The following is a 16,084-nucleotide window of genomic DNA, read 5'->3' on the forward strand; positions in this document are numbered from 1 at the left end:
GTCAAAATATATCAGTTACAATTCAGTTTCAGTGGTGAGAATGAGTACCCAGTTTGAGTAATGTACACCACATACCGAGTTTGAGTACCATGTACCGAGTATGAGTACTACTATGTACAGAGTATGAGTACTATGTACAGAGTATGAGTATCATGTACAGAGTATGACGGTACATTGTACTTGTACATTGTATTTGTACATTGTACATCCACTGTAATAACCACAATGAAAATTTGCATAGAATTTATAGTTTACTAGAACAGAGAAAGACAAAAAACAATGCATGCAAAAAAAACACAGCACCTGCTTGTAGCTGATGGTACAGCTACTGGTACGTACCCTCTGTACCTTAACCTACTTCAGGGATGGATCCAAAGATTTTCCAGCAGAGGGGGTCAAGCCCGGTGTTATCCCAGATATAATTGTTTGAATGCGAGAGATAAGAATTTCATTCTTACAGTAATTTCTGGCAAATGCAACAAACAGCAATCAATGAGTTAAATTGAGTTAATTTTCAATGAGTGAACTCAGAGTCAACTCCTAACTAGGAACTGTGGAACTGGTTGCTGATGATTAGATCGTCTGCTTGTAATCATTATAGTCTAGTTTGTCGTTGCACAATGATATTTTTATGTAAATATAAATGAAATGTAATCGAGATGATGAAACATTTAAATATATCGAACTGTTATCAATTGATACGTGTTGTTTATTGTTAAATGGGTTCGAGTCCTGCTGCTGCTGCTTACAGTGTGCGGCCGAAACACTTCAAAGGTCTTCTAATTGTCACGCGTTGTTTAATTAAGGGGGTTCGAACTGGGGTGCAGTAATTAATGGGGTTCGAACACTATATTACTATCAATTCCACCTTCGGCACGCGAGTTATCACTACACTTGCCACAGTAGGATGACCAATTTGTGTCACTAAAGCGACCGTCATGTGCTGTCCCTATGTATAACGTTGGCGGCAAAAACGTGAACTAACATATTACTCGCATGCCACAGTTAGAAATATTCTCAGAGTGGTTAGTTCACATATTTACCGTCAATGTTATATTTAGCGGCAGCACTAGACGGTCTATTCTCACGGCGGCGGGCGGGCCGGGTACCATCATACATACCACTTTGGTACACCATATACCACATGGTATATACACCACATACACCTAGGACTGCTGATAAATACCTGCCTGGTAATTGAAGCCAAAGAAATAAAAACGATAATCATTATATTCATTATATAAAATATTTTTATTCATGAATAAAAGCGAATATCCGATAGAAAGTTTATTCACACAAATAGTTTTTTATCGAACCCAAGATTAACAGATAAATCACAGTCAAAATATATCAGTTACAATTCAGTTTCAGTGGTGAGAATGAGTACCCAGTTTGAGTAATGTACACCACATACCGAGTTTGAGTACCACGTACCGAGTATGAGTACTACTATGTACAGAGTATGAGTACTATGTACAGAGTATGAGTATCATGTACAGAGTATGACGGTACATTGTACTTGTACATTGTATTTGTACATTGTACATCCACTGTAATAACCACAATGAAAATTTGCATAGAATTTATAGTTTACTAGAACAGAGAAAGACAAAAAACAATGCATGCAATAAAAACACAGCACCTGCTTGTAGCTGATGGTACAGCTACTGGTACGTACCCTCTGTACCTTAACCTACTTCAGGGATGGTTCCAAAGATTTTCCAGCAGAGGGGGTCAAGCCCGGTGTTATCCCAGATATAATTGTTTGAATGCGAGAGATAAGAATTTCATTCTTACAGTAATTTCTCGCAGACGCCACAAACAGCAATCAATACAGATTTGAATTGTGGTTAGTTTCATCATTAATATGACTGATATCACAATGAAACACAGAGCGAGGGGGATCAAGACCCCCCCTTAACCCCCCCTCCTTGGATCCACCCCCTACATTGTACCTTGTGTACCTGATGGTACCATACCATACAGTCAGTACCACAGCAACGTGGTACTGACTGTACCTGACCAGCTGGTACCTAATAGCACCTGCTGCTGCAGATCAGATAAACTATTATCATAATTAATTTTTCAATTAATAAAAAGTTTACCATTTTTAATTGAAACGATAACAATTAATAAACCACTACAGTCTGTTCAAAAATAAACAATCAATAATATTTGTTCAAAATCTCATATGAAAGATTAACATAAATATCTGAAATATAGTTTTATAGAAACTAAATTCAGCTGCCTCTAAAATACATAACCAGTACTAATCTATGAACGACAGTCAAACTAGGCGTCATTTGGATAAGTCATTACTGAAGTTGTCTCTCTTATCTTTTATAGTCTCAATCTAAATTTCCAATTCAATTCAGGCAGTGAAAGTCATCAATATAATGAGCCTGGTCACAACTACAATGACTTCATCGAGTTTGACTGTAAATATCTGTAGAGAATGACTTCACTCAATTCACATTATAATAATATTGTATAAATAACATATAGAAAGCACAACTTTGAACTGCCTGCTCCTGATTGGATGATTCAAATCCTGTTCACAGCTGATTGGATGATTCAAATCCTGCTCACTACTGATTGGATGATTCAAATCCTGCTTGCAACTGATTGGATGATTCAAATCCTGCTCACAGCCAATTGGATGATTCAAATCCTGCTCACAGCCAATTGGATGATTCAAATCCTGCTCACAGCCAATTGGATGATTCAAATCCTGCTCACAGCCAATTGGATGATTCAAATCCTGCTCACAGCCAATTGGATGATTCAACTCCTGCTTGCAACTGATTGGATGATTCAACTCCTGCTAGCAGCTGATTGGATGATTCAACTCCTCCTCATTGCTGATTGGATGATTTAAAAGGCACTTGGACACGCCGGCATTCGTAAATGACCGAATATATTGAGTTCAAACAAACATGAAACCGCGGTAACGATGATGTAAGAGATAATGAGAATAATACCGTAACGTTTTGTTAATCGCCATCCGTTTAAATGAGTGGCTAATAACAGGAAGACAACAGTCGTCAGTAGAGTTAATGTCGCGTACGTTAATCCTGAAATAGACAAACAATAACAATAATAATCATAATACCACGCATTAGCCACCGGAGCCAATTCTAAATATCTAAACCTCATGCGATGACAAACCATGATTGCAGATTTAGTGTAGATCAGAGGCAAAAACCTGCAGATTTAGTGTAGATCAGAGGCAAAAAACGGCAGTCTACTGTAGATCAGAGGCAAAAACCTGCATATTTACTGTAGATCTGAGGTAAACCTGCAGATTTAGTGTAGATCAGAGGCAAAAACCTGCATATTTACTGTAGATCTGAGGTAAACCTGCAGATTTAGTGTGTATTTGAGGAAAACCAACAGACTATTGTATTGTACTTAAAAATTTCACGAAAATCGACAAAAATATCAATCTTACCTTGACTGAACACCTGCACGGGATTGCCGTTTTTAGTGAGAGTTTTTAAAGTCCATGGTAATCCCAAGCACAATAGAATATCAAATACATTACTTCCTATAGCATTAGAAACAGCCATATCACCGTAACCTACGGATACAATACACAGCATAATTTATACAACCTTTCAACAGAAATAAAGAAAACTAGGATTCAGTTTCACAGATAAAGTCTTCAATAGAATGAATAGAGAGTGTCAGGTGCCCGGGGGCTCAGGTACCCGGCCGGGGCTATTAAATACTTACCATCCTTAATAACTATAATACTCGCTATAGCATCGGGTACACTGACACCTGCAGCAACTAATGTCATAGCTAAAACAGTATCGGGTATTCCAAGAGTAAATCCTATAACAACAATGAAACTGAACAGTCAGTATATATATATATACATAACACACAATCCTTCAATTCAAACCAGTTTATACTAATAATCATCTACAGGAATAACTTAGACTTTATTTTCATTGAAGGATTTTGTCACAACACGGGATCAGTAATCAAACCCCCTTAATCTGGATTGGATTATCTATTGCGGATTTTGCTCTAATCCAGACAATATTTTTTCATTAATATACAAGAATATGATTTTCAATCCGTAATACCCGTAAACCGAATGATATTTTGTTGGTCGGAATAAAGCGGATTTTACTACGCAGAATGAACTTACCGATAACAGTTATCATCCACACCATAATATAAGAGAAAACTGAGATCCAAACTAACGACAATATAAATGTGATTCCGTAACAACGTTTCCATCTATTCCTCCGACAATCGGGAATCGTTAAAAACATTACTATATTCAACGGTAAACTTAAAACCCACATGAACTGTTGGTAACATTGTTTAGGAATCGCTAACACCCATAAATGATCCTCCTCATCAATATCTTCTGATTCTTTGTCTCCTCCTTCTTTCACTGTAAACACATACAATAAAAAACAATTATCAACTCATTACAATAACTGGTAATAAATATAGAAACAATCTCAACCTCGGAAAGAAAGTCAGAAAATAATCCTTTAAGTTTAGGATATAGTTGTATAACTCATTAACTGAAGGAATCATTTTAAGACTTTTTTATCTTTCTAAGCGCAGGATTTCTGTATATAATCTTAACAACACAGACTCGGAGTGTTTCATCATCTCTACAACAAACTCCTTTGGGTCTGAGCAAAAAATTTGCGATGAAGAGGTTTGAAGTTTAAATGTGACGCCATCTTGTAGTCATTTAAGTAATTAAATTCCCATAAATTAGATGAATCAGTACAACGTAGACTATAATAGAATTACCCAGTAATTATCTATGAATGTTGTATACTGGTAATTAGTAAAAACCAAACATTGATGAAACTCTATTCTAGAGTCTGTGCTCAATGATTATACAGTATTCCATGCTGAAGATGACTATTAGGATAAAGTTGAAACGTTGAAAATAAACAATACTCAAGCAAATCTTTCACAATCATTTCTCTTATCTATAATGTGTGATTTTACTGTAAAAACCAAGAATACTGAACGCGGACACATGGGAACTGTTACTAAAATCTCGATTCGAAGAAAAAGGCGTTCGTTACGGAGAGGTTTTACTGTATTTAGAATTTAACATCAGTCGAGTGAAAACTGATAAATTCAAGTGGATTTAAAGCCTTTAAGTCATTAAGTATTAAAGTCTACAAGCGAGTATGAGGGGAGGGAGAGGGAGGAGGAGGAGGGGGAACTAGCAAACATGTTACTAGAATAGTTATGATTTATTAAAACTCACACTGAAGTTGTAGTAGTTATTTAATAGAGATCAATAATACAAATGACGACTTACGTTTAGTAAATTCAGTTAGAAATACATAATTATGACTCAAAACTAGAGACAAATACAGACTCAGTTCCTGAGTACTAGTGCTGCTCAGGGATGGATCCAGCCTCAGTTCCTAAATACTAGTGCTGCTCAGGGATGGATGCAGCCTCAGTTTCTGAGTACTAGCACCGCTCACGGATGGATGCAGCCTCAGTTCCTGAGTACTAGCACCGCTCAGGGATGAATGCAGCCTCAGTTCCTGAGTACTAGCACCGTTAAGGGATGGATGCACCCTAAGTTTCTGAGTGCTAGTACCGCTCACGGATGGATGCAGCCTCAGTTCCTGAGTACTAGTACTGCTCACGGATGGATGCAGCCTCAGTTCCTGAGTACTAGCACCGCTCACGGATGGATGCACCCTCAGTTTCTGAGTACTAGCACCGCTCACGGATGGATGCAGCCTCAGTTCCTGAGTACTAGCACCGCTCAGTCTAGTACCACACAAGGGGCGAGTGGAGTCCTACTTTACAAGCGCATTGGAAGCAATTTTTGATTGCCACGGCAAATTGCCGATTGCTGCTAATCTACTTCAATTTCATCAAAAACATTGTTTAGAAAGAAAAAAAAAACGTCATTCAGTAAATAATTGCCACAGTTTTTGCCGGTGCAGTCACTCGGTACGGTTCCAGCACCGCTGCTTTACCACCTCCACAGACAAACAGTGTGTTTATACGAATGTTCACACATCCAAAATAACAAGGTCAACAAGTCTGGATCTGGCCCTGGTCAGTCAATGAGTACCACTTAATCACAAGTCTGGATCTGGCCCTGGTCAGTCAATGAGTACCACTTAATCACAAGTCTGGATCTGGCCCTGGTCAGTCAATGAGTACCACTTAATCACAAGTCTGGATCTGGCCCTGGTCAGTCAATGAGTACCACTTAATCACAAGTCTGGATCTGGCCCTGGTCAGTCAATGAGTACCACTTAATCACAAGTCTGGATCTGGCCCTGGTCAGTCAATGAGTACCACTTAATCACAAGTCTGGATCTGGCCCTGGTCAGTCAATGAGTACCACTTAATCACAAGTCTAGATCTGGCCCTGGTCAGTCAATGAGTACCACTTAATCACAAGTCTGGATCTGGCCCTGGTCAGTCAATGAGTACCACTTAATCACAAGTCTGGATCTGGCCCTGGTCAGTCAATGAGTACCACTCTAACACAAGGCTGGATCTGGTCCTGGTCGGTCACTCTAAAGTTGATAGAATGTGTGTGTGTGGACTCTGAGTAGTACAGTAGACAGTGTATGTAACACAATGAAGTCTATCACACACTTTTATTGTTAAATGTTATGATAAACAAATACGTATTACATTAAAAATACAGAATGATTCATGCTTTAAAAACTGAAACCCTGAAGTTATATGAATATTAGATAAAAACATGATGCGAATGTTAAATAAACCCGAGTCACCAGCAAGTCATGTATAGTATATATATATATAACATTTACCGAGATTTGTGCTACCACCTAGTTCTATGTATCCCGTAGCATTTATAAACGTTGGTTTATTCTCTGCTGAAATTATATATATCAAACACCTATATATACATCAAACATTTAACATCACAACCTGTGAGAACCCTTCAATATGTGTCAGGAGGAGAGTGGATAATGTTGCATTTTGGTTTATTATATATCTGGTCTAAAAATATATCTGGAACCAAACAGTTCAGCGGAACAGGCCCGATGGAACAGGCCCGATGGAACAGGCCCGATGGAACAGGCCCGATGGAACAGGCCCGATGGAACAGGCCCGATGGAACAGGCCCGATGGAACAGGGCTGGGTGAACTAGACCTGTAATAATTTATCCTACTAAATGATAGGAAAATCAGGTAACGTTTCTCATATTGAGACCCAGATCCACATGACTCATAGGAGATACAACTAGCTGCAGGTTTTAATAGTGAAATAAAAATAGGGATATGAATAGAAAAATCAAAAACATAAACTACATTTGACAACATCTAAACAACAACTAAACAACCATTATTCAACAACCATTGCGGAGGCGTCCGGACTCCTGTTGAACCCTCCATCAATTATCTATTTATTAGTGAATGAATGATGGTGGCTGAATAATGATGCATCATTGTGTTGTGTGTGTGGTCTTTAGTGCTAATAACCTGATCAGATCTTCTACAATCAACAATCATTTAAACAATCATTCTACAATCAACTCCAGTTCCACATTTCGGATCCAGGATCCAGTTCCACATTCCGGATCCAGGATCCAGTTCCACATTTCGGATCCAGGATCCAGTTCCACCTTCCGGACCCAGGATCCAGTTCCACATTCCGGATCCAGGATCCAGTTCCACATTTCGGATCCAGTTCCACAGTTCTAGTTCCGCATGATAATCAAACACCCTAGTAACGCCCCCTGGTGGTGGTGAAAGTAGAAAATCTGAACAACTCAACGAATCAAATTCATGCAAACAATAATGAATAACGTTTACAATATTTTTACCCTTAATTTGAAAATGTTCATGCGTAGAATCGCTATCAGCACTGGATGAATCATCATATAACAATGGGACTGTTACCCCGTTACCAGGGTGATCCCCGATTCCTAAATTCACAGAGAAATTTTAGATTTTAAAAGAATACGATGAATGAAGCATTCATACATATGTAGAACAGGTATTGGTGGGTATTAGTATTGATCTCAGGGTTCAAACATTACAACCAGATGTTTCTATTTAACACAGCCAGCCCGGTATAAGTACCAGTTATAAGGGTGACTAAGCCTCATAAACTTTCATTTATACAAATATTCATAGATAAACTATTATAATGGTTCAACAGGTTGTATCAAAAATTCATAAAGACTAGTCTTTATGAATTTTTGGTTGTATCTATACACTAGGAGATTTGGGAGATGTCAAATTGTGCCCTTAACAGATATCGAAGCCTAACTCCAATGTTTACAGAGAATCAGTATAAAGGGGGAGGTATCATTGACAAACCCCGGTCAGGCATAGAAAGGGGAGTTCAGAGAGAGAGAGAGGGATATCATTGAGAACTTACCATTTTCGATGTCAGTTTTAGAAGTCAGATCAGCAGATTCCTGTAGTTCACCAGCAGCAGACGTATTCAACAGACGTTTAGCATCGAAATGAACTAAATGACTGAATTCATCTTCACTTCGCTTTTTAAAACATGTACATTTTTCGACCATCCATTTTTCGATAGTCGGATTAAAAAACATTAAAACAATATACAACGCGTAAAGCACCAATAATATCACTCCTTCGTACCTGTAAATATATACCATATACGACATTTACAGTACGCCCCCTAGTGGATCATATCGATACTACATGTATACTAATACATACCAGTGAATAATTTCATCGTAGATGATGGCAGTTAAAGCAATTATACTCAACAAATAACAGATACAATCTCTAAATAGAGGCCACCAATGAAGATTGACAACCTACAATCAATTAGGATATCATCGAAATTAGATACAGTTTCATCAAACCCCCCCTGACCCGACTCCCCCTGCCCCCAACCCCCGACCCCCAACCCCCTACTGATATGATACATACCGCTCCTGCACAAATCGCGCAAATACCAATAACAAACATGATATTGAATACAGCAGATCCAACTACAGCACCTAAACCAATATCATCCTATTCAAAATAAAATCACACAGTATGGGTTCAGTGTTAGTGTTACCTGAAACATTTCATACCGATACAAAAAAACCCCTAAACATCATCGGCACCATTACAAACCCCTAAACATCATCGGGACCATTAAAAACCCCTAAACATCATCGGCACCGTTACAAACCCCTAAACATCATCGGGACCATTACAAACCCCTAAACATCATCGGCACCATTACAAACCCCTAAACATCATCGGGACCATTACAAACCCCTAAACATCATCGGCACCGTTACAAACCCCTAAACATCATCGGGACCATTACAAACCCCTAAACATCATCGGCACCATTACAAACCCCTAAACATCATCGGCACCATTACAAACCCCTAAACATCATCGGCACCATTACAAACCCCTAAACATCATCGGCACCGTTACAAACCCCTAAACATCATTGGGACCGTTACAAACCCCTAAACATCATCGGCACCGTTACAAACCCCTAAACATCATCGGCACCGTTACAAACCCCTAAACATCATCGGCACCGTTACAAACCCCTAAACATCATCGGCACCGTTACAAACCCCTAAACATCATCGGGACCGTTACAAACCCCTAAACATCATCGGCACCGTTACAAACCCCTAAACATCATCGGCACCATTACAAACCCCTAAACATCATCGGCACCATTACAAACCCCTAAACATCATCGGGACCATTACAAACCCCTAAACATCATCGGCACCATTACAAACCCCTAAACATCATCGGCACCATTACAAACCCCTAAACATCATCGGCACCATTACAAACCCCTAAACATCATCGGGACCATTACAAACCCCTAAACATCATCGGCACCATTACAAACCCCTAAACATCATCGGCACCATTAATATACATTTATCTGCAATTTCATTTATTTGTAGCTTTCAGACTTTTTAGATAATTAATTAATGCGTGAAAAACAGCATAAAAAGTAACGACAAGTCGTTTAGCAGCGGCAGTGGCAGACGGCGTTGAATTCTACTAATTAAATATAAATAATCGGAACAATTGAGACGAATGAATCGTGGAATATATCATCATTAAACCATCTCATATCAGACGTCTGTAAATTCAGATTATCGCCGCTATGGGAGACGTAATAACTAATTGTTGGCTCTCGGAGAATATTGCGGTCGCGAAGATACACAACCAGCAATTAATGAATTAGGTTAATAAGCAATTAATATCGACAGCGGGTGAAGAGATATTTCTCGAGAAGAGCGAGCATAAGGAGGACTAGTGGCGCCACATATAATAACGTACCTGTACGATGAATACACCGATTACAGCAGTAGCTAATTCAGGAGCTGAACTTCCCGCAGCCATTAGAGTAGCACCGGCAACATCTTCTTGTAATCTTAAAACTATCGATGAATATAAAATAAATGTGAGACAGGCATCATCGGGGTAACTGAAACTCAGCATAGGTTCATACGTACTATTAACGGTTATCATTACAACTATAGGTTCCAATACTGAGAAATTCATGACAATATTTGGTTGAGGATTTTTGGTCGAGTAACAGATAAAATCATAAAACGTATCGGGGGAGCAAAAGCTTATTCCGTTTGGGGTTAAATAGGAAGCTAAGGTTTAAAAATACGACCCCTAGAAAAACACATTACGATAATTACAGTTATTTATCACATAATTCGCTATTTATTCTGTAATTTCTGTAGCTAAACTAATATTTATCAATAATATACGGACAGTAATGGAGGATAATGGAACAGTTTAGTAGGTCTAACAGACCAGTACATAAACACTGTATAACCAGACACACCGGTCACTGTCGAATACAGGTCACTGTCTGATACCGGTCACTGTGTGATACCGGTCACTGTGTGATACCGGTCACTGTGTGATACCGGTCACTGTCTGATACCGGTCACTGTCTAATACAGGTCACTGTCTGATACCGGTCACTGTCTGATACCGGTCACTGTCTGATACCGGTCACTGTCTGATACAGGTCACTGTCAGATACAGGTCACTGTCAGATACCGGTCACTGTCTGATACCGGTCACTGTCTCATACCGGTTACTGTCTGATACCGGTCACTGTCTGATACAGGTCACTGTCTGATACCGGTCACTGTCTGATACCGGTCACTGTCTGATACCGGTCAGTGTCTGATACCGGTCACTGTCTGATACCGGTCACTGTCTAATACAGGTCACTGTCTGATACCGGTCACTGTCTGATACCGGTCAATGCTATGGGTAACTACATTGCTATTCCAGGTTTTTACCCCAAAAGTACTTGTTATCAACTGTGACCTCTGATTGATATCAAAGGAACCTGTAGGCCCTCCCTGGTTAACTAACTAACAGACCAGTAAAACAGATGAAGAACAGTTTTTGGGGGAGGGTTGGTGTTTGATGGGGGAGGGGAACACTTACCGTCACTGATTTTTTCTAATGAAGGAACAAAATAATCATCACAAGCAATAGCGAGACCCCAGAATGAGTAAAGTGATGCTATAATGTGTATAATAACAGCCCCTCTTCGTCTTTGTTCCATAGTAAACGCATCATTAGGGAATTGTTCAACCGCTGCAGGACTACAGTTATCAGCGTCGTGTCCTAGTAAACCGCGACTCTGTCGTCGTATATCTGTAACAACAATCACAACCACCGTACAACGTTACCATGGTAATATTTTATGAATTTATCAAAAAACATAGCTGTATATTGCTTATATACAATGTATAAAATAAACATTCCCCTGTCTTTATGACAGCCCTAGTCTCTAGTTAGTCTCTAGTCTCTAGGGTTGACTAATATGAACCCCGGGGGGGGGGGGGGCAGATCGGGATAAATTTCAATATTTTTGAATATAAACTAAAAGAAGCACGATCTCTATGAATAAATCTGGCGTCTAGTTTATCTCACTCATTGTTTATTTTTATCATAGATAATGGATTTATCGCTATGGAAACTCATTAAGTATTAATGCTGTACGCCTGAAGTCAATAGAGAGAGTCCGAGATTTGTATATAACAGCTAAAATAGTCATCATTAATTACTAAAAACCCCACCAGGGGACACAATTATCTCTGAAAGCATTAATTTATGAATACATAACTAGCGATAACCGGGACGAGAATGACGATAACCGGGACGAGAATGATGATAACCGGGATGAGAATAGAGATAACCGAGACGGATAATTGAGATGCAACCCGCAGCACTAAACTACCGTAACCGTGGGTAACCTATCAATGATTTATCACAACTAGCTTTAAATCTATTTATTGCTGTGACCCAGCGGGCAGCGAGAAAGGGGAAGGGGGGTTAGACCAGAACCCCCTCCCTCCCCTCCTGGTACTGAAACACTGGGCAGCGAGAAAGGGGAAGGGGGGGTTAGACCAGAACCCCCTCCCTCCCCTCCTGGTACTGAAACACAGGGTAGCTGGAAGGGAGGAAGGGGGGTTATACCAGAACCCCTTCCCTCCCCTCCTGGTACTGATACACAGGGTGGCTGGAAGGAAGAAAAGGGGGTTAGACCAGAACCCCCTCCCTCCCCTCCTGGTACTGAAACACAGGGTGGCTGGAAGGGAGGAAGGGGGGTTAGACCAGAACCCCCTCCCTCCCCTCCTGGTACTGAAACACTGAATGTATATGAATTATTTGTTTTTTTACAATATGTTACTGAATCAATGAAATAAAATTCTGTTGAAAATTCATTAAATAATTATATTGTTCTAGGTGTAATTTATTCACAGTTTTATAGATTGTTGAATCGACTGCAGCAAGATTCACAGCTGTCAATATATTTAAACCTAATCATCAATAAATATATTTGAATACTTTGGGAAGCACCAGCAGCAGCAGCAGCACCAGCAGCACCACCACCAGCACCAGAACCAGTACCAGCAGTACCACCAGCACCAGCACCAGTACCAGCAGTACCACCAGCACCACCAGCACCAGCACCGGCACCGGCAGTCATATACATTCAAACTCAGCTCTGATGCGGGTATTAATCTATGAAAAAGATAGCTACAAAAATATTCTTTCAGAACATCTAAATGTGATGTTAAAGCGTTGAGGTGTTTTGGGCTGACACGGAGGATTCTGGGTGGAGATATTCTATGTTTAGTAAATCCAGACACACAATATTTTGCTTTAGATCGCGGTCCTCACCTTGACCTGACATGTTCTTCACACACACAGAGCTCAGTTGAGCAACAACAAAAACTAATCCCTAATGATAGTAAAATGATATAATGTCAGTAGACATATAATCCTTTAAGATCCATTCGACGTTACAATAATCTTAACATTGTCTCCAAACTTGAATCAATAACATTCCCTATTGACCGTTATTGACAATACTATACCAATTGTAAAAGCAAAATGAACGATACAAAATCCTATGAATTCATTTGCATTTCACTGATATCTCCAAATTTCAATAGCATTGATCTGAGACATAAACTGAACTAGTTTGAAAAGCCAAATGAACAATATAAAATCCTGTACAAAGAAGGGAAGATGACATTAAAAAATCATTAGCCTTAAAAAACATGTACGAATATTAATTCACAGTTGTTGTTCTATTAATGTCTCCAAATTTCAATAGCATTGACCCGATAAACTGGAAAAGTTTTCAAATTGAAGTGAACAATAGGTCTATAGAAACATTACACTAAGAAAGTGGTGATTTTAAAAATAGAACATCTCATTAACCTGACAAAACGAGTCTTTTTATGAATCAGTTACTTCAATTCCGTTATCATAAAAATTCTATGCTAGAAAAAACCAATCGCAAAATATTGATCAGCCACAAGAAGAACAAACCCCGAAAAATAATGCATTGAAGTCGATAATACAGCAAACATTCAGACAGACAGACAGACAGACAGACTCCCAGTAGGCAGGGTTACTGTATCACATACCAGTACTTCATAACAGAAATTTGAACAGAGAGCACATATATGGACCGCAGGGTCAATCTTGTTAAACATTTTTGAGAAATTACATGAACAGACAGGCTTGCAATACTGAATAGAGGGTTCATTGATTTCCTCAAAAATGGATTTTAGTCAACGTCAAACATTGACATAAATTTAAATTGAACCACAATCGAATTTAAATCAGTATCAATAACAAAATATTGGTTTTATAGTTGATTGGGTTTAATTTGACTCTGAATCCAGTTCCACAGTTATGTGGTTTTAATTTGACTCTGAATCCAGTTCCACAGTTGTGTGGGTTTTATTTGACTCTGGATCCAGTTCCACAGTTATGTAGGTTTAATTTGACTCTGAATCCAGTTTCACAGTTGTGTGGTTTTAATTTGACTCTGAACCCAGTTCCACAGTTATGTAGGTTTAATTTGACTCTGAATCCAGTTTCACAGTTGTGTGGTTTTAATTTGACTCTGAACCCAGTTCCACAGTTATGTAGGTTTAATTTGACTCTGAATCCAGTTTCACAGTTGTGTGGACAGAGACTTGCAGACTGACTGTAACTGTGTTTATGAGATGTTAGTAGTTAGCTGTATAGAACTGCCTCTTCAACCAGCTGTCTCTATAAACATTTCACTTTCAAATATTCCAAGCTGTTTTTTTCGTAAATAATTATTCTCAAATTCTAGATCGAGAGGAATCTCTTTTTTTACAACATGTTACAAAATAGAATTTGAATATTGACAAATATAGAGATATAGTGACTGTGAATTCAACTATGACTTCATCACTGGCAACCTTTATTTATTCCAAACATTTTTGGCTTTCAAAATCACAAATTGAACATTGTTTTTTATCATACACCTTTCTATATGTATCATGTTTTAATGTTTGTTGAATTTTGAATATGAATATTTCAAAATTCAAACAAAAACCGGCACGATATATCGATATATCAATAAATATCCAATACCTGATCAGAAAGTGAAACTAATGATCTGAATTGAATATTTTGTGGAATTATCAAAATAACTAACTAACCACCGAGGATCCAATTCTATAGTTGAGATCTAACTAAGGAACTTGAATCCATATCTACATAGATTCTTAGTTAAACCACTTTGAAATAAAGTCCTAATTTAAATGACATTGAAAATTTTCAAAAACTGGGGAAAAAAAACTATAATTTTATCAACCAGAATCAGTTTCAAATTTAGGTAAAAATTTCTCCTATTTCTTGAAATATCTTCACTTCTTGTAACTTTTGTTTTTCCCTGGTTTAATTCATCATGTTGTTTTCGACAAATGAGTTTATAATTTGATACTATTAACATATGGAAGCACTCATTTGAAGGAGAAAGGATACATTGAAGTTCTATTGTTTTTTGTTTTAGGAGTCAGATTTAACAAACTCGATCACCTGTGACCGGTCTCAGATTCCGCCCAGAGGAATAGCACTTAAACCCGTTGAACTATTGAATAACATTGTTCAATTCGATGTTTAAACTTGTCAGGCACAAAAAGGGCTTTAGTTTTTTAAAGTTTTTATTGTAGAGACTATAAAAAATTATTTTCTAAAGTATGGGTGAAAAAAAATGATCTTTAGGTATGAATACTTATGTGATTTATAGGATATTCTAACCTGAATACCGAAAACATATAAACGTAGCCATATTTGTAAGTAAAACTAAATTTGGATTTAAATTCTCAAAAAATATATTCTTTGTTTTATTCTTTATCTAAAAGAAAACTTAAATTTCGATAGATTCAAAATAAGTTTTTTTCTAAAAATTTAACATGAAAACCAATCAAAATCGTACATAATATAGATTCATGGAACTTACATGAATAATGGCTATGTTTGTTATCAGCAGTGTTGTAGATGCTATCATCATCACCATCAGTAGCTGCAACCACAGCCTCCGTATCACCGACTACAGTTATGTTTCCATACAACCACAAACTGAGTAATCCAACTGTTAAAATGACGCCTTGAATTCGACGCAAAGAACGAAACGTCTTTTTATAAAACATCGTAAAAATTATAGTCTTGTGGTCAAACACCGTGACATGAGAGCAAGCAGCAGCGCGTCGTCATATTGACTGCTATATTCCTAGCAAATTCGACTAGACCA

At 38.2% G+C, this 16,084-nt stretch overlaps 1 protein-coding gene across 5 annotated transcripts; it reads right to left on the reverse strand.

The window, feature by feature from the left end:
- Positions 1 to 1,282: 1,282 nt before the first annotated feature.
- Positions 1,283 to 16,025, reverse strand: LOC141900668 (sodium/potassium/calcium exchanger 5-like). Of its 5 annotated transcripts, none has more exons than XM_074787652.1 (12): positions 15,794 to 16,025; positions 11,437 to 11,649; positions 10,297 to 10,397; positions 8,911 to 8,997; positions 8,695 to 8,795; positions 8,384 to 8,613; positions 7,824 to 7,925; positions 6,804 to 6,869; positions 4,160 to 4,411; positions 3,736 to 3,837; positions 3,452 to 3,580; positions 1,283 to 3,074 (listed from the first exon to the last, which is right to left on the reverse strand). In XM_074787652.1, exons 1-12 carry the CDS (start codon positions 15,981 to 15,983, stop codon positions 2,875 to 2,877), a joined length of 1,773 nt encoding a protein of 590 aa, XP_074643753.1. In that variant the 5' UTR covers positions 15,984 to 16,025; the 3' UTR covers positions 1,283 to 2,874. The 5 variants fall into 5 exon arrangements, with proteins under 5 accessions (XP_074643753.1, XP_074643756.1, XP_074643755.1 ...); XM_074787656.1 differs by lacking the exon at positions 1,283 to 3,074 and adding an exon at positions 3,241 to 3,360; XM_074787655.1 differs by lacking the exon at positions 7,824 to 7,925 and having other exon boundaries at positions 6,804 to 6,866.
- Positions 16,026 to 16,084: the final 59 nt, after the last annotated feature.

Source organism: Tubulanus polymorphus, chromosome 2, assembly GCF_964204645.1.
Source record: "Tubulanus polymorphus chromosome 2, tnTubPoly1.2, whole genome shotgun sequence".
NCBI lineage: Eukaryota > Metazoa > Nemertea > Palaeonemertea > Tubulaniformes > Tubulanidae > Tubulanus > Tubulanus polymorphus.